At 54.2% G+C, this 17581-nt stretch overlaps 7 protein-coding genes across 7 annotated transcripts; 4 read left to right on the forward strand and 3 right to left on the reverse strand.

Moving 5' to 3' along the window:
- The first annotated feature begins 605 nt into the window (after positions 1-605).
- QC761_502700 (uncharacterized protein) lies at positions 606-1924 on the forward strand. The gene is made up of 3 exons (XM_062879507.1): positions 606-828; positions 898-1386; positions 1456-1924. Exons 1-3 carry the CDS (start codon positions 748-750, stop codon positions 1669-1671), a joined length of 786 nt encoding a protein of 261 aa, XP_062730326.1. The 5' UTR covers positions 606-747; the 3' UTR covers positions 1672-1924.
- A 270-nt stretch (positions 1925-2194) lies between these two features.
- OPT6 (oligopeptide transporter 6) lies at positions 2195-5404 on the forward strand (the record flags this gene model as incomplete). The annotated part of the gene is made up of 4 exons (XM_062879506.1): positions 2195-2504; positions 2631-3171; positions 3224-3417; positions 3473-5404. The coding sequence occupies exons 1-4, from the start codon at positions 2205-2207 to the stop codon at positions 5402-5404; spliced, it is 2967 nt and encodes a 988-aa protein (XP_062730327.1). The 5' UTR covers positions 2195-2204.
- Positions 5405-6527: 1123 nt separating this feature from the next.
- Positions 6528-10218, forward strand: QC761_502680 (uncharacterized protein; the record flags this gene model as incomplete). Its single annotated transcript, XM_062879505.1, has 3 exons — positions 6528-6760; positions 6836-9020; positions 9077-10218. 3 exons carry the CDS (start codon positions 6528-6530, stop codon positions 9836-9838), a joined length of 3180 nt encoding a protein of 1059 aa, XP_062730328.1. The 3' UTR covers positions 9839-10218.
- Positions 10215-11977, reverse strand: QC761_502670 (uncharacterized protein; the record flags this gene model as incomplete). Its single annotated transcript, XM_062879504.1, has 6 exons — positions 10215-11140; positions 11206-11325; positions 11382-11400; positions 11477-11499; positions 11553-11694; positions 11756-11977. The coding sequence occupies 6 exons, from the start codon at positions 11975-11977 to the stop codon at positions 10491-10493; spliced, it is 1176 nt and encodes a 391-aa protein (XP_062730329.1). The 3' UTR covers positions 10215-10490.
- Positions 11978-12179: 202 nt separating this feature from the next.
- On the forward strand, positions 12180-14809 carry QC761_502660 (uncharacterized protein). The gene is made up of 7 exons (XM_062879503.1): positions 12180-12709; positions 12734-13083; positions 13161-13259; positions 13342-13439; positions 13506-14486; positions 14545-14607; positions 14670-14809. Exons 2-7 carry the CDS (start codon positions 12840-12842, stop codon positions 14721-14723), a joined length of 1539 nt encoding a protein of 512 aa, XP_062730330.1. The 5' UTR covers positions 12180-12709; positions 12734-12839; the 3' UTR covers positions 14724-14809.
- Positions 14810-14868: 59 nt separating this feature from the next.
- QC761_502650 (uncharacterized protein) lies at positions 14869-16127 on the reverse strand (the record flags this gene model as incomplete). The annotated part of the gene is made up of 4 exons (XM_062879502.1): positions 14869-15125; positions 15187-15530; positions 15595-15948; positions 16021-16127. The coding sequence occupies 4 exons, from the start codon at positions 16125-16127 to the stop codon at positions 14869-14871; spliced, it is 1062 nt and encodes a 353-aa protein (XP_062730331.1).
- A 424-nt stretch (positions 16128-16551) lies between these two features.
- On the reverse strand, positions 16552-17556 carry QC761_502640 (uncharacterized protein; the record flags this gene model as incomplete). The annotated part of the gene is made up of 2 exons (XM_062879501.1): positions 17200-17556; positions 16552-17137 (listed from the first exon to the last, which is right to left on the reverse strand). The coding sequence occupies exons 1-2, from the start codon at positions 17421-17423 to the stop codon at positions 16552-16554; spliced, it is 810 nt and encodes a 269-aa protein (XP_062730332.1). The 5' UTR covers positions 17424-17556.
- Positions 17557-17581: the final 25 nt, after the last annotated feature.

The raw sequence follows: 17581 nt of genomic DNA on the forward strand, positions 1-17581 counted from the left end.
GCGTGGTCACCGAAATGCGTACGAGCATCCGCCGATCATGGAGTTAGAGATCGAACTGTACCAAGACGCCTAGCTGCAAATCGCGCTCGATATGCCATGGCCGGGTGTATTTCCCGGTGACCGTGACCCCTTCGGCATGGCTGGGAACCTCCTTCCTGCCGCCCGCAGGTGTGGAATCTGCAGAATTGTTCAAGCCACGGTTGGTTCGCCCGGTGTACCATGAAAACGGGCTCGTTTATGTACAGCGCTTCTGTTATGCCAGGCCGTTCGTGAGCGACTTTGTTCATACCATGACCATGGCCATCTACACGGGAAGTTGGGGGTTCGATAGTAACTCCGGAGAGTTAAATTCATGAACACTAGTGCCAGATTAGGCTCCCAGAATGCCAGGACAGAGATTTAGGGCTGTTGTGGCGTCGATGGACCAGTAGAAACTGGATTTTCTACGAGCTAGATACCCTGATTCAGATGTATGTGGTGGCTGGCTGGTGCTGCGCCATCTCACATTCTGGGGGCGCGGAATTCTTTGTACGAATCGCGTTGGTGCCCGCGTTTGGATGCTCGGGGTGGAAGTTGCTGTGAAGATCGAGGTAGAAAAACACTTCGATTCCCCAGCTCAGGTAGCGATTTGTTGTCTAACGGCATATAATTGATCAACCTTTGCTACTGTGCTTGTCAACACTGTGGGCTTGGAATCTGTGCCCAGTAATCTCTTCACTATCACCGCCAGTTGAAAACAAAGCAACCATGGCACCAGTCTATGCAGACCACCCATTCCCCTTTATCCAGACTCCTGTGTTTGCAGCGAAACAAGACCCGCATGCAAAGGTTGGACCACCTCCATCATCTGATCACCCCTAACGAAACACGCTATTCACACTTCAACTGCATGTACAGGTAGACAGCTTCGACCGTGCCGCCTCGGAAATGGCCAACGCGCACAATCTCATGATCCGCGGCCTTAATTCCATCTATCTTCAAGCTCCACACATCACAGCTCCCGACGTAAAACCCTTTTGCCGGTACATTGCGGCTTTTACCAACCTGATTCACGTCCACCACCACGGCGAGGAGACACATTTCTTTCCAGAGGTAGAGAGGTTGTCGGGGGTGGAGGGAATCATGGAGACGAATGTCCATCAACACGGCGTGTTCAAGAAAGGGCTACACGATCTGGATGATTACATCAATGGTGTTCTGGCGGATAAACAGGAGTATGACGGTAAGAGGGTAGTGCAGATGATTGATGTATTTGGGAAAAGTCTCGTTGAGCATCTGCGGGATGAAATCCCTACGTTGCAGAGGTTGAGAGAGGTGGATGGAGAGGGGAGAAAGATGGCGGAGGCGATTGAGAGGATCATGGGGGAGGAAGGGGAGAGTTCGATGGTTTGTGCCTTCTCATATACCGACCTTCTCTTTGGCGATCGACTGGCGGCTAATCAAAGGGGGTCATAGAAAGCACTTGGAATGCCTGGCATGTTGTGGTGTTTTGCCAATCTGGACATCCACTTCGAGGACGATATATGGCTGGACTGGCCTGCTGCACCGGGCCCTGTCAAGTTTCTGTATCGAAATGTGTTCTGGTGGGTTTATACTGATCTTAGGAAGTTTGGATCAGTTGACAGGAACGGCAAGCTGAGGGCTCTATATGCTATTCCCAAGTCAGAATAAGGTAGTGTGTCTGGGGATGGGCCCACTTTATGGACGGTTCGGTTTTATTACTACCCCTGTTTGCCCCTATTTGCCCCCTTTATCCTCTTATCTCTTGCTGCTTTTTGGATGGACACATGGTTGCATAAATATTGAATGGATCTGATTACATAGTCTGAGCAGCGATATCAACATGCATGGGAATGGATACGTGTGGACAATGCCTTACATGTTGAGGACTTAAAGATCTGGTAATTCACACGCCCTTCGATCATGTTTCAAGGCCATTCGACCACCAGGTATCTTCTCTTTTAAGACTTTTAATCAATATTTCAAAGTATTTTTATTGCTATCAGCTGGCCTATTGACCATCTTCGAAGGCCAGTTTATGATAGTTGAGACGCTAAAGTTTCACGGGTAATGGCTGTTCAACACAAGACACCCTACCTATGCAGTCTGTGCTACAGCTTCCCCACTTCAGTTCCCTCAAATCCAGTTGCGAGTGCCTACCTACCCTTCCACCGAGCCACCTAGCTCGCAATACATGCTCACCAATGTTGTGGCATCGGCTTGCTGCCTTCCAATTCAGGAAACTCATTATGCCGGTAGATCTGCGCTCCCTTCTCACTCAACCCACCAAATGTCAGGTCATCTATTCCCGTCTCGATTTTCGCAATCCCCGCACTTCATGTTGCTCCCATGGAGACTGTATCACCTGGGGGTCTGCCGTAGGAGGAGAGGAGGACATCATGCAACGTCCGACACACATAGCCGAGAAGCAAACACGGCAGTATCTGGACCTCCTCGTATCCCGGATGCCGGCATTCGGCGGCATTGCATATCGGTCGTACAATGTCTGATAAGCCCATTGCCTTTCAACGATTCTCCTTCGAGTACAGTGAGGGTGGAGGAGCGTTTTGGTAGCCCATTGTCCCTAATTCTCGAGTTCGACTACAGAAAGCATGGCAGAAAAACCCGAGGCTGTCGATCCTGACGGGATCGGAATCATCCCGAGCCACGAAACGAGGTCATCCGATCGAGACCCGGAAAAAACACCTGCCAAGCCCTATGAAAGGGAAGCACACGATGGCCAGGAGCCAAACAACATCACGGACCAGATCCCGCACTCTCTGCTCGAGGAATTGGCACCAAATGGCGAATACGAGCACATCCTCTCCAAAATCAACGCCATGTCAACGGAAGAGGCCCTGGCCATCATCCGTGAATCGCTTATTTTCCACGCCGATGACTGGAACTTTCCCACTGTCATGCGGACAAGAATGCAGAGACTGATGAAAGAGACCCCGAAAGAGTACGGCGACTTTTATGAGCGAGATCTCAGAATCGATGCTGTCATGATGCGCTGGTCCAGCCCCTATCCGGGGGTTAGAGCTGTGGCTGAACTGACTGACAATGACTCCACCCCCGTAGAGACCATTAGGGCTTACTTTCTGGGTATATCGTGGGCTGTGATTGGGACCTTTATGGCGACGTTTTTCAACTCGAGATTTCCGAGCATCAGTACGTGTTGGTCTTCACTATCAAAGGACATGGGGCTGACAGACACGGGCAGCTCTTAGTGGGAGTGTTATTCAGATTCTTTTGTACCCGTGTGCAAAGATCCTCGAGTATGTCCTTCCGGACTGGGGATTCACGGTGTTTGGGACGAGACACTCGCTCAATCCGGGGCCGTGGACGTTCAAAGAGCAAATGTTTGCGACGATTACCTACAACATCGCTATTTATACCACCAATTCGTATGGGATGGTGCGTTGACTCTTTTTCTATATTCGCCTCTCTAAAATGATGCTGATAAATACAGATCCTCGTCCAGAAGATGCCCATTTTCTACGGCCAGAGCTTTGTCAACTATGGCTACCAGCTCATGCTGACCCTGTTCGTTCAGCTCATGGGGATGGGCTTTGCAGGATATCTCCGCCGGTTCTCAGTATATCCTGTCAAAGCCCTCTGGCCCACCATCCTTCCCACCATTGCCATGAATCGAGCATTGACCAGGCCAGAGCCCAAAGAGAACATTCACGGTTGGACCATATCCCGGTACAACTTCTTCTACGTCTGCACGGTATCCATGGCGATCTACTACTGGCTGCCGGGTTATCTTTTCACAGCCCTCTCCACCTTCAACTGGATGACCTGGATTGCTCCCGAGAACTTGAACTTGGCCATTTTGACTGGCTCATCTCTTGGGTTAGGTCTCTTTAACCCAATCACCACTTTTGACTGGAACATTGCTACATCTTCCTTTGCCGCCCTCGCCAACCCTTTCTTCGCCACAGCAACTGAATGGTGCTCCGCTTGGCTCGGAGCGGCAGTCATCCTGGCCATCTTTTACAACAACATGAACCACTCAGCCTACCTCCCCATCAACTCCAGCTCGGCCTTTGCCAACGATGGGAAACCGTACCGTGTGCAGAATGTCATCTCAGCAGACAACAAGCTCGACGAGCAGAAGTACCAAGCCTACTCCCCGCCGTTCTACTCTGCCGGATACATCCTGACTGTCGGAGCCAACTTTGCGTTTTACCCAGTGTATTTCTTGTACATCATGGTCAACCAGTGGACGACGGTGGGCAAGGCCTATGTTGACTTTTACCAGGGGCTGAGAAGGGGGAAAGGGAACTATGAAGGGGCGATGGATGTCCATTCGAGGTTGATGAGCCGGTACGCCGAGGTGCCTGACTGGTGGTTCATCTTCATTTTGGTGGCGGCCATTGTCGTGTCGGTGATTTTCTTGAGGATATATCCACTGGAAACACCTGTGTGGCTTGTTTTCCTCATGATAGGCATCAACATCATCTTTGCCGTCCCGCTATCTCTGTTGTCGGCCACCACGGGGACCAACCTGGGGCTTGGGAGTCTGATACAGGTGCTGACAGGGTATCTTCTGCCCGGGAACCCCAATGCTTTCTTGTTTGCGCAAACCTTGGGCAGCTGGGCGTTGGCCGGTTACGGAGACAACTATGTGCAAGATCAAAAGATGGCCCACTATGTCAAGATCCCGCCGAGGGCCGTGTTTAGGAGCCAGATTGGGACGATCATCATCACCTGTTTTGTTGCGGTTTCGACCCAAAACTTCATCATGGAGAACGTGAAGGGCTTGTGCGAGCCGGACCAGCCGAGCAGGTTCACCTGTGCTGCTGACGGTGCACCGCTGTATGCCAGCAGCTTGATGTGGGGATTGCTGGGCAGCGAGAGGATGTTTGGTGCCATGTATCCGATGTTCAAGTGGTGCTTCTTGATCGGGACGGGCATTGCGGTAGTGTTTCTGGTCGGGCAGGGATACGGGCCGAAATACCTGCCCGGCATCAAAGAAAGACTGCGGGGAAGACTGAGACCAAGGACATTTGCGCAGCTTGACAGGACAATCTTTCCTTTCGTGGCCAGCCTGTTGTGGTTGAACCCCGTGTTGATCATCCACGGATTCCAACACTGGGCGCCATCCAACCTGAGCTACAAGACGCCCGGGTTCATCCTGAGTTTCATTTTCATGTACCTGCTGCCAAAATACCGGCTGGCATGGTGGGAAAAGTACAATTACGTGCTTTCTGCCTCGTTGACGGCAGGCGTCGCCATCAGCGCCCTCATCATGTTCTTTGCTGTGGGATACCACCCCGTGAAGCTGGATTGGTGGGGGAATCGGGTCAGCCACGCCGGCATGGACGGGAAGAGTGTGGGGATCCTGCCGATTCCCGAGAAGGGGTACTTTGGACCGGAGCGGGGCCAGTTCCCGTAGTGTAGTCATAAGATCTGCTGATCTTAATGTGGAGAGTGAGGCTGTTGGCAAGAGTTGGCGAGGCCTCCAGTTGCGACAGTCCCCATTTCAACCCGACATGGAATCCCGTACATAATGAGCGTGTAAGTAGTCGTGAGCTTCGCTTCAATTAGTAACATTGAGCGTATGGAACATCGCGTCGGCCTTCCTCCAGTAATAAGAATAAGTGTGGTTGGGTCTGGACCAGAGGGGCCAGTGAGCACAGTCACCACGCGTCACCACCCGGCAGACGGCTCGAGTGCCGGTGCGGGGCCGGTGATTGATAACGGGCTTGGCGTCGTTCTTGACAGGAAGTGTTTGCTACGGGATAAATACCCAAGATTGGTCCCATCATCATCAGCCAGTTGTTCATCAAATGGTATGGATGGGTTGCCTCTGGTGGATGACAACAGAGATTATAGAGAATCAGCCCGTGTCTTCTTTTTCGTCTTCAGGAGGCAAAAACAAACACTGCCTGGGTGGTGGATACAGGAGATACCGGTTAGGTGCATACCGACGGAACAGGGGACAGCAACTGATATGAAGCAACAAAGATAGCAGGTGACCAGTGACCAACAGGGTGCGTCCGGCGGTCGGCACCAGCTTCCATTCATTGAGCACAGCCACGAACGGTGCAGAGAATCACAAGGGCCAAGACGGTGCTCCACTCTCCGTGGTGGTTCGGGAGTCTGTGATTGGGCTGCTCCCCCTTCTCCAGCCCTTGGCCGACGTTGTCCCAGCGGTCCCAAGCAGGTTCCAAGCGCTCGGCGTTAGCCTTGTTCCTCGTTGTTGGCGTGGCGTGAATGGCGTGGATGGCGTGGATGGCATGGGAAGAAGCGTGTTCCGTGGACCGTCACCGTCAGATCTGATCCCCCAGTGCCCCTGGGGCAATGATCCATTGATCCCTTGCCTCGTGCTGCTTCTTGTTGAGAGAGATCCAGCAAGGGTGCAGTTGCATGTCTTGGAACGGACCAGCATCATTTGTCATAAACCCCATGCTCTTCGCCCCCTTCCCGACTTCCTTTTATCTTCTGGAGTTCTTCTCTTCTTTCCCTTGTGCATTGTCACTTCGCTGGAACATCAATCCAGAAATCACTTTTATTGAATGGGGACAGAGAACGACCTTGACGTCGAGGGCCAGACGGAACCTCCTATACGTGGCCTAAAGAGTTCCAAAAACACTTCCGCTTCGGCGTCATCCCCCACCCTCGCCGGCACCGTCCGTACTGCCGGCACCGTCTCCGCTGATAGCACCCCGACTCTCCCGGGCTTCACCCCCGAGTCGGCTCATACCCTCACCGTCCCCGATGTCTCCTCTCTCCTCGAGACCGACAGCCAGTATGTGTAGTTCCTGTTGTCTTGTGCTTCGCCCTTTTTTCTCCTCTCTCAAGGCCACTAACCCATACCCCCCAGAAATGGACTCGACAATACCGAGGCTGCCCGTCGCCTGCAGCAGTATGGCCCTAACAAGGTTGAGGGTGCTAAGGGGCTATCCCTGTGGACGATTCTCCTAAGACAGGTGTCCAATAGTTTGACACTTGTCCTCGTCATCACCATGATCCTCTCCTTTGCCATCGACGACCACATCGAGGGCGGCGTCATTGCCGCCGTCATTCTGCTGAACATCGTCGTTGGCTTTGTCCAGGATTACCGTGCCGAGCAGACCATTCAGGCTCTGTATGCCTTGTCTGCGCCCACGTGCAAGGTTGTCCGGTCCGGCCAGACCGAGTCTATCAAGGCCGAGCTTCTGGTCCCCGGCGACCTTGTCCGCCTCGGCGTTGGAGATGTCGTCCCGGCAGATCTGCGCCTCGTAAGCAGCATCAACTTGTCCACCGATGAGGCACTGTTGACGGGCGAATCTCTCCCCGTCAGCAAGCATGCCGAGCTCATCCTCAAGGACCGTGATGTTCCTCTTGGTGACCGCACCAACATGGTGTACTCGGCCAGCACTGTCACCCGCGGCCGCGCCATGGGTCTTGTTACTGCCACGGCCATGAACACAGAGGTCGGCAAGATTGCCGAGCTCCTTCGGACCACCAGGGGCAAGACTGTCGATGAGGACAGCAGCATGGTCAAGAAGATCTGGACGAAATTCCGGAACGGCTTGCGTGTTATCCTCGGCCTCGACGGCACCCCTCTCCAGGTCACGCTGAGCAAGTTTGCTCTTCTCCTTTTCGGTCTCGCCATCATGCTGGCCATCATTGTCTTCTCTGTCAGCAAGTTCAACATCGACGATGAGGTCCTCATCTACGGAATCTGCGTGGCTGTTGCCGTCATTCCCGAATCTCTCATTGCTGTGCTCACCATTGCCACGGCCCTCGGCACTCGTGCCATGGCCAAGGGCAATGTAGTGATTCGCAAGCTCGCCGCCCTCGAGGCCGTGGGCGGAGTGACCAACGTGTGCTCGGACAAGACGGGCACACTGACGCAGGGCAAGATGGTGGCCAAGAGCGTCTGGCTGGCTGACGGCACCGAGATCACCATTCAAAACACCAACCACCCCTTTGACCCCACGAGCGGAGACGTTCGCGTGGGTGACGTGGACTGGGTCCTCTCCGAGAAGGAGAGGAAGACGCCCGCTCAGCTTACCTCATTCCTCGAGACAGTCGCCCTGTGCAACAACTCGGCCGTCACCAAGGCGGACGCCGCTGGCCCCTACACGGCCATCGGTGAGCCCACCGAGATCGCGCTGCAGGTTCTTGCCATGAGATTCGACTCTGGCAAGCCTCAGCTCACGGCGGGGGGCAGCCACGGATTGTTGGCCGAGTACCCCTTCGACTCGTCGTGCAAGAGAATGACGGTCGTCTGCCGCGCCGACGGCTCAGACGACGCAGACAACGCCTCTGCATACGCTTACACCAAGGGTGCCATCGAGGCCATCCTGCCTCTGATGAACGCCTCGGACGCGCTCAAGGCCGAGATTGTCACCAGAGCCGAGGCTTTGGCAGCACTAGGTCTCCGTGTTCTCTGCGTCGCTCGGAAACCCGTCGACGCCTCGCTTTTCTCTGTCGAGCCCAAAGAGGGCTCGGAACAGAGCAACAACGGCCTCCCCGAGAGAAACACGGTCGAGTGCGACCTTGTCTTCTTGGGCCTGGCTGGTCTCTATGATCCTCCTCGTGTCGAGTCGGCTGCCGCGGTGGCCAAGTGCAAGGAAGCAGGCATCACGGTCCACATGCTTACTGGCGATCACGTCAAGACCGCCACCGCCATCGCCTACGAGATCGGCATCTTGTCTCGGGACCCTTCTGCGGCAGCTTCATCTCCCAACAGCATCATGGTTGCCAGCGCATTTGACGCCCTGAACGAAGCCGAAATCGACGCCATGCCTTCTTTGCCCCTGGTCCTTGCCAGATGCAGTCCTACCACCAAGGTCAGGATGGTGGAAGCCATGCATCGTCGCAAGGCCTTTTGTGTCATGACCGGTGATGGTGTCAACGACTCCCCCGCCCTCAAGATCAGTGATGTTGGCATTGCCATGGGTCTGAACGGCAGTGACGTGGCCAAGGAAGCGGCCGACATGGTTCTCACCGACGATAACTTTGCCAGTATCGTCACTGCCGTGGAGGAAGGCCGTCGTCTTTTTGACAATATTCAAAAGGTATTTCTCTCTGCTCATTCTCATCACTGGAAACATGCTGACGGTAGTAACCACAGTTCCTCCTCCATCTACTCATTTCCAACATCGCCCAGGTCATCCTACTTCTCATCGGTCTCGCCTTCAAAGACAACAAGGGCGTCTCCGTCTTCCCCTTGTCGCCGCTGGAAATCCTCTGGGCCAACCTCGTCACGTCTTCCTTCTTGGCCCTCGGCCTCGGCCTGGAAGATGCCCAGCCGGATGTCATGCAGCGCCCGCCCCACGACCTGGCCGTCGGCATCTTCACCAAGGAGCTCATCATCGACAAGTTCGTCTACGGCACCGCCATGGGCGGGCTCTGTCTCGCAGCCTTCACCTCGGTGGCCTACGGCGTCTCTGGCCCCGACGGTCTGGGCGAGCTGTGCAACTCGGACTACTCGCCCGCTTGCGACCTTGCCTTTAGAGCCAGAGCCACCACCTTTGCCACCTTGACGTTCCTGCTGCTGGTCACTGCTTGGGAGTCGAAGCACTTCACCCGATCGCTCTTCAACATGCACCCAGAAAAGTATTCCGGTCCGTTGTCGGTGTTCAAGACCATCTGGCAGAACAAGTTCCTGTTCGGAGCCGTGTCCGCTGGCTTCGTCATTTGCTTCCCGCTCGTCTACCTCCCCGTCGTGAACCGGACCGTGTTCAAGCACGAGGCCATCACTTGGGAGTGGGGCATCGTGGCTGCTTGTGTGGCGGCCTACATCTTGATTGTTGAGGCGTGGAAGGCTGGAAAGAGGAGGAGATCGGCGGGGGTGCGGAACAAGAAGGCCGTGGTTGGGGTTGAGGCTGCCTGAGGTGGCTTATTTTGGTTGGGGGAATGTGGCTGCTGATGCTGTATACCCATGCACGTTGAATGATGTTGGGTAACACGGGATGATTTACGAAATGTTGGTTGGATGACGATCATGACGGGAAAAATCTCACGAGGCCTCTCCTGGTAACCAGTCCGGAGATATGTAACTGAGTGTGTTTGTGGCTTTTGGGCTGTGTTTGGGATCACCTCTTGTTGAGTTTGCAGCCAGAGGCTTGAAGGAGGTGTGGCGATAGTTTTTGTCTATTTTTTTTCTTCCATTTTTTTCTTCTTCGGAATCTGGTCTTTTTACATAGCCATGACCGCCTAACTCGGACACACTCTTTGCCTGACGCATTGTCAGAGCGTACTTGCGTCTTGTCTGCCTGCATACCCATCACACGCTGTGTGACCAAGTATCTCCAATAGCAATTACACGCTCAATTCAAAAGATCTACTAGCAGTACACTACCCGTATCTACGGTAGGTAGAGATCGACCACTCAAATCCCAGCACAGAAACTCCCAAACAAGTACAAGGTGGTATAGAACAATGAAAACAGCAGTTCACTCCGGAATTTTTGATGCTCACTTGACAGTCCCAGCCCCATGCTGTTCAACCATTGACATCCAACTAAGCAGCCTGCAGACACAGCGCTAACCCCTCCGTCCATACACGACCCAGAAATTCCAATAAGCGTGCAACCTCCTATCCCTCAAATCTTTTCTGACCGAGGCCATAAAGATCCTCACCTCATCCGCCGACCATCTAAGCACCCTGGTAAACAGAGCCAAGCTCATGCTCTCACACCCCCAGCTGAAATTCTCGTGGGCCCACTTCCCCAGCTCCTTGTGCTTTGGATCTCTAGGCCATGTGTTGATCGGCCACTTGACCTGCCTGGCCACAATGTCCACGTACCCTGCCTCGGCCATCATGTCCGGCACTCTGTTGATGGCGTCCAGGGGAAACCCAGCTTTGTTGGCGGCATCGTGCATCAGCTCGTGCCACTTCGCCAGGGGTGAGTCGGGAGGGAGGGTGCCGTCGTCGCAGCGGATGAAGAAGTCGATGTCATGAACCTCGGTGTAGCTGTTGGGGCCGGCAAGGAACTCGCGAGACTGGCGGAAGAATTTGGGCCAGTCCTGGAAGGCGCCGATCATGAGCTGGCAGTGGATGTAGTCGAAGCGCTGGGTGAAGTTCCACGGTTGCTCGAGGTCGTCGACTTCAAAGATGAGGTTTGGGGGGACGCACTGAGGCTGCACCGGAGCAAGGTCAACGCCGAGCACCTCTGCTTCGGGATGCTCATCAGCTGAACATGGTGTCAGTACACTCAGTACACTGGTGTGCTCCGTAACGCAACATGAAGAAACGCACCGAACTCTATCGCCCAGATGCCTGTGCCACATCCCACATCCAGGGCCCGTTGAATGTTTTGAATAGGGGCAGTGCTGTGCTGCTTGTCCAGGGTGAGCCAGACCAAGTGACATTGGAAGTCTGTCGCAGCTGGGTTAGCCAACAGTGCCTGGTTTGCGGCCTGATGATATTCATACCCAATCGTTCTAGCTCTTGCTAGATGTGCGAGATCACAGTCAGCTTTGGTGTTTGCTTGTTCGAGACATGTTGGTTGGTGACGGCAAAATCCTACCTCGTCCATTGGAAGGACATATTCTGAATTTGGTTAGCTGAACGATCAAGACGGTTCGGATGCACGTCACACTCACTCGCTTCCAGGTAACCCTGGTATTGCCTGCCATGTTCCTTAACCTGCAGGATCAATTCGTCGCGAAGAGAAGTGGTGGACGAGTGAAGACTGGCAATGGCGGAATCTCCGTCATCAAAAACGGAGTCAACCTCATCTGAGTCCTGTGCAGTTGGTTGCGTCAGCATCCCGTACCCCCCCCCCCCGAGCGCCTGATGGGATTACATCTGGTTGGAGCTCCTCTGCCTCGGCAATGGTGAGAACGGCGGCGGCGGCGGCGGTGCTCACGGGCGCATCGTCCCGAGCCGGTGGGAAGGTGGTTGCCGTTGGGCTCGAAGCCGATGATGGTTCTTTTGCGGGCCTGGTCGGGGCGGCGTCGGCACGTGGGGCGTGGTTTGTGTCGGGGGCCGTTGCTGTTAGCTTGTTGTTCTCCGCATCGCTGGCCATTTTGCTGTTGAAGTGTACAAGGGTGTGCCCACCAGGCACGCAACACGCAGAAACACGATGGAGATGGTGGGAAAGCTGGAGCTGGAAGTCGGGAAGATCACAGAGAAGAGCAGCTCCGGCAGCGGGAAAAGAAGCCAGGCGTGTATGATGGCCAGGCGTGTGTCCCGAGACACTTTTCGCCTCCAGGACGGGCTGCTCGGACGGGCGACGCTTGTCTTGAAGCGGGAAGGGAACAGTGGGGAGGGAAGGACCCGAGGATCAGGCTTGATCAATAGCGGGGGGGGTTAGCGACTGGTACCCCCTGGTAGCGTGCTGCAGGCGTGTGTCTCGCTGTCGGGTGGAGATGCACAAAGGTCATGAACCAACTGCCCGGTGCAGTCTGCCCGTCCCAATGTCCGAATGGGGACAAGAGCCGCCCACAGCATCCCCGGGCCCTGTCTGTGCTCCGTGCCCAGCGGTGAGGATGGGGCCCAGATGGAGACGCACATTCCATGGAAGAGGGAGAGATAGAGGGGGAGGGTGAGGTGTGTGTTGCTGATTAGGTAGGAGGTGTTGTTGGTGGTGGACTGAGGGTAAGTATTGCTGATGTGCATCTGCATTCATTCACCCATTCCCTCATTCCATCCATCTTATTAATTACTCTACCTACCTTCATACCTACCTTACCTGCTCCCATTCCCAAATCCCGTTCCCCAGGTAAATTAATAACTCGGCCTGCCTTGCCCTGCCCTGCCCTGCCTGCCCTGCCCTGCCCTGCCCTGCCCTGCCCTGCCCGCCAACCGCCTGGTCCTTGTACTCCTCAACGCATTTCGTTCAACAGAGCTGGGAACAGACGGCCCAGCCCACCTACCCAGCAGTACCTATGGCTCTCACCGACCACCCCGCAGCAGCGCTAATAGCACGCGCTCTTGAGGCCACTGGAGCAACTGCCGCGACTGTCCTTGTCGCTGTGGTGGCGCTGTTCGTCCTACCCACCATCATCCAGTGGTACCGTCTCTCACATGTTCCCGGGCCCAAGCTGGCCGCCATCTCCAAGTACTGGCAAGTCCGCGAGTCTATCAGGGGGACGCTTCCTCAGGTGCTCAAAGAGCTCAACGACAAACACGGTGCGTTGCAACCGTCTCACCACCTTACCAACCACAACCTGGAAGCACTTGCTGATTATCCTCACCATCACCTACAGGCCCGCTCGTGCGTATCGGGCCCAATGACCTCGTCACCAGTGACCCCGATGTGTTGCGCAAGATGATGGCCGTCAGGTCGCCTTACACCAGAGGACCGTGTAAGACTCCACCCAGCTCTTCTTCTCCCGCGGCTCAGACAAAAACGAACTGACCCATTTGCTTTTTTTTTATGCACGCCAGGGTATGAAGCTTGGCGCTTGAATCCCACGAGAGACAATCTGTTTTCTATGCGCGATGAGGTCAGCCATACGGCCTTGCGCAACAAGATGGTTGCCGGTGTATGTCCCGTCTGGTGTTGCCCGTGAGATCCCCTACGATCCGATGCTGACGGTGCGGTTGGGTAGTACTCGGGCAAGGAAAATCTGTCCATGGAAAGTACCATCGAGACTGAGATTGCTCGTCTGATCGACCTCATTGAGAGAAAGTACATCTCCACCCCCAAAGACTATCGCCCCATGGACTTTGGTGAAAAGGCCCAGTATTTTACTCTCGATGTCATCAGCGACCTGGCCTTTGGTGAGCCCCTGGGCTATCTCGAAAAGGATGAGGATGTTTACGATTACATCAAGATCACCACGGCATCTATCCCGGCCATGTTGACCCTCGGAAGTATTCCTACACTGGCCAACATTATCCAGTCTCGCTTTCTTCGATGGTTGTTGCCCAAAGAGACCGACAAGATTGGCTTTGGTGCCTTTATCGGTGTGACCAACCATGCCGTGGCTGCTCGCTTCGCCCCGAATGCCGTCCCTCAGCAAGACATGCTTGGTTCTTTTATTCGGCACGGTTTGAACCTCGAAGAGGCCCAGGGCGAGGCCGTCTTGCAGATCGTGGCCGGGTCCGACACCTCTGCCTCCACCATCCGCGCTTTCATGCTCAACATTTGTACCCATCCACCGGTTTACCAGAAGCTCCAGCAAGAAATCGACGAGGCCGTTGCCAAGGGGATCATTTCCTCTCCCATCAAAGATGCCGAAGCACGGCAGCTTCCTTACCTCCAGGCGGTCATCAGAGAGGCCATCCGTATTCTCCCTCCTGCTGGTGGTGCTTTTTTCAAGCAGGTCCCTCCTGGTGGCGATGTCATCTGCGGCAAGTTTATCCCTGGTGGAACCCAAATAGGGTCTTCCCCGCTTGCCATTCACCACAGCAAGAATACATTTGGCGAGGATGCCGAAACATTTAGGCCGGAAAGGTGGTTGGAAGCGGATGAGGATCAGTTGGAAAAAATGAAGGCTACCGCAGATCTGGTCTTTCATTATGGAAAATGGCAGTGTCCCGGCAAGACTGTGGCGTTGATGGAGTTCAACAAGATTTTTGTCGAGGTACGTGCTTCTCGAAGGTTGGCCCATCCAAGATGGCCCGATGCTAACGTCAACTCAACAGTTGCTGAGACGATATGAGTGGTCCATCATCAATCCCTTCAATGCTGCCAGAGTTAACAACGCCGTATGCTTTCCCTGCCACCAAATAACTAGATCGCTTCCCTGAGAGCTGACAAAACTTGACAGGGCGTATGGATGTTTGACGATTTTTGGGTGCGCGTAACTCGACGCGGGCAGTAGTGGCTTATATGTTCAACTGTATTTGAATAGCGAGACGATAATTGCGAGTTGAAATCGAATTGATAAAACTGACAATGACTACGTGTTCGACTAAGCTAACACTGAGCTGAGATGTTAACTTCCAAGAAAGGACCAAGCTCCTGACTTATAGCTCAAGGGTGTCCTGATAGAGCTGCTCATCGGCTGCAAGCCCATCAAAAATGCCCGGAGAAATACGGTCCCCGCTGACGTCGGCGTTGTTGATGGTGGCCCTGATCTCCTTGACGTCCTCGTCCGAGAGCGTCACATTACAGGACGCCACGTTTTCGTCCAGATACTTGACCTTTTTGGTCCCCGGGATAGGGATGATGTCGGACCCCTGCGCCATGAGCCACGCCAGTGCCAGTTGGCCAGTAGTACAGCCTATCTCCGCGGTCAGCCGTCCTTCTCTACAGGGCGAATCTAATGAGAACGGGGAACCTACCCTTCCTCTTTGCAATCTCGCCCAGTTTCTCGACGACCTCAAGGTTCTTGGGAAAGTTCTCGGGGCTGAACCTCGGAACCAGCCGGCGGAAATCATCCGCGGCGAAATCATCGACAGACTTGATCTGGCCCGTGAGGAAGCCCCTGCCCAGCGGCGAGTAAGCAAAGACCGTCACACCAAGCTCACGACACGTGTCCAGCAGATGAGTCCCGGTCTCGTTCTCAATATCAAGCTGCCAGGGGTTGTATTCCACCTGAACAGCGTCGATCTGAACAATCTTGGAAGCCCGGCGGAGGGTGTTGGAAGAGCATTCTGATATCCCGATTGCCCTGATCTTTCCTTGTCTATTTCCCTTTATCAGTACTTGCTTCGGAGATGTCGGGCGTGGGTGGAAAGCGGATGGCTTACTCCTTCAACTCCTTCAACGCCTGCGCTGTCTTCTCGATGGGCGTCTTCCCATCCGTGCGGTGAATGTAATACAAGTCAAGGTACTCCACGCCGAGCCTCTTCAGGCTCTTCTCGATGGACTGTCGGGCGTACTCGGGGGTGGAATCAATCACAAACTTGAACTCCCCTTTCTCATTTGTCCGGCCGCCGAGGGCGAACTTGGAGGCGAGGAAAATGTCCTCGCGGCGCTCGGGGTGGAGGGAAAACCACTTGCCGAGGAGTTCTTCGCAGTCTCCGTACACGTCGGCCGTGTCCCAGTTTGTGCAGCCGATGGACCAAGCATGGTCGAGGAAGGCAAGGCGAGATGATTCGTCTCTTCAGTAATGAGGTTGTCAAGTCAGAGTCAAGGAGGTGATAAGGGGGTGCGTAAGGTATTTAGGATCTCACCCTGGGTTTCCATAGGCGATGCTCAGGCCCATCAAGCCGAGCCCAATGGCTGGAATCTCAGGGCCGTTGCGGCCCAGTTTGCGAGTAGGAATGGTAACTGAAGACATGGTGTTTCAGAAAGTGCTTGTATGCCTAAGATTGGTGATTAAGGGTTGTGAAGACTGTGGTGCAGAAAAAGGTAGGTGTTGATTGCAGATCTTCTGGTCCTTATATACCTCCAACACCCATCCACAGCCACCGAAGTCGAGGTTATGAGCTAGACCAAATCCATACGGGGCTTCCAATGAAGTCCTTCCCGTTATAGGTTCATTGCATCATACATGGGCTCGACCCGGAGTTAAGAACAATTTTGCTTACAAAATAGTGCATCCTCATAGCCCCATATACTGGATTATTTTGGCCACTGTCGCCGGAGTTTGGCGGCCGCGAATTTTGTGGGCGGGATTTAACGCCGATGCTGCGGGCCGCGAAAGGTGGTAGCTGTACCCGGGTTTAATGCCGTCTTCTTCATGATTCTATGCCAAAGTACTATCACAAATCATCACCCTTTATTCCCTCAGGTAAAGGTTCTTGTCTCGTCCAAATATTCATTCCCACCTTTCCTCCCGAAAGCACAGGCAGCCCAGCATGGAGAGTCCTCTCATCACCCCGCCCATCCGGCAGCAGATTCTCCCAGTAAATGGCATTGCCCTCAACAGGCCGGAACGTCACCCCGTTCTCCCACTCCTCATCGCAGTCTACGATCCCCTCCTGGCACCACTTGTCGTTCGCAGGGGCGTCTAACCTTGGGAAGTTGGTTCCGCCACCCATGGTATCGTTGGCGACATGAACATAGGCGAAGAAAGAGCTGACCCTGTTTCCTCCGAGACCTTGGGTATGGGAAGGGGATGTGAACCAGTCGGTGTGAAAGTGGTAGCGTTCTGATGGGCCGTATTTGACCAGCTGGAGGGGTTCCAAGTGTGTCTCGGGTGTGTCGTAGCCCTGGAAGGCGAGGGCTCGGGATTCAATGCATCTCACTACCGCATCGCGGGGTGCAGTGGTGCTTTGTGATGTCCGGACGGAGAGATGGCTTTTGGAGTTGCCCCTCGTCACACCGGAACGGGTGAAGGTTTTTTCACTGTGGTCTGGTGAGTCTATGCTGTTTTTTTCTTCAAATAGGCCACATGTAAACACGCTTACGTCAGATTCAACAGGTGAGCACGTTCTGGCGGAGTGATGAAGTCTTTTATGTAGATGACCAATGGCGACTTTGAAACCATGAGCACTTTGTATGGCGGGTGTTCGCAGACATAGTTGTTGAGATCAATGGGCCTGTGGCTGTCATCTTCAGTGTTCGATGTACTCGCAGCGATGAGAGTAGATGCGCTGAGCGCTGTAAGTAGGAGCGACTTGAGCAGAGCCATGATGTACTAGGTGTCTGGTTGGTGTTCAGTCCAGCCTTGAAAATAGATATTTTCAGATGGAAATGGGAATGACGTCTCTTAAAAGGGTCTACCCCTCAAAAACAGCTGTGCCGGAGATGGGCTGATGACTAGCAGACGTTTTGACATGATGAAACACA

The sequence above is a fragment of the Podospora bellae-mahoneyi genome, chromosome 5 (assembly GCF_035222275.1).
Source record: "Podospora bellae-mahoneyi strain CBS 112042 chromosome 5, whole genome shotgun sequence".
Lineage (NCBI taxonomy): Eukaryota > Fungi > Ascomycota > Sordariomycetes > Sordariales > Podosporaceae > Podospora > Podospora bellae-mahoneyi.

Bases quoted from the DNA above. Each gene is read 5' to 3' on its own strand.
- QC761_502700 (XM_062879507.1), top strand. From the start codon at position 748: ATGGCACCAGTCTATGCAGACCACCCATTCCCCTTTATCCAGACTCCT. The intron at 829-897 runs GTTGGACCACCT...CTGCATGTACAG, and splicing joins AACAAGACCCGCATGCAAAG to GTAGACAGCTTCGACCGTGC. The intron at 1,387-1,455 runs GTTTGTGCCTTC...AGGGGGTCATAG, and splicing joins AGGAAGGGGAGAGTTCGATG to AAAGCACTTGGAATGCCTGG.
- QC761_502660 (XM_062879503.1), top strand. From the start codon at position 12,840: ATGGCTCTCACCGACCACCCCGCAGCAGCGCTAATAGCACGCGCTCTT. The intron at 14,487-14,544 runs CGTGCTTCTCGA...TCAACTCAACAG, and splicing joins ACAAGATTTTTGTCGAGGTA to TTGCTGAGACGATATGAGTG. The intron at 14,608-14,669 runs GTATGCTTTCCC...AAAACTTGACAG, and splicing joins CTGCCAGAGTTAACAACGCC to GGCGTATGGATGTTTGACGA.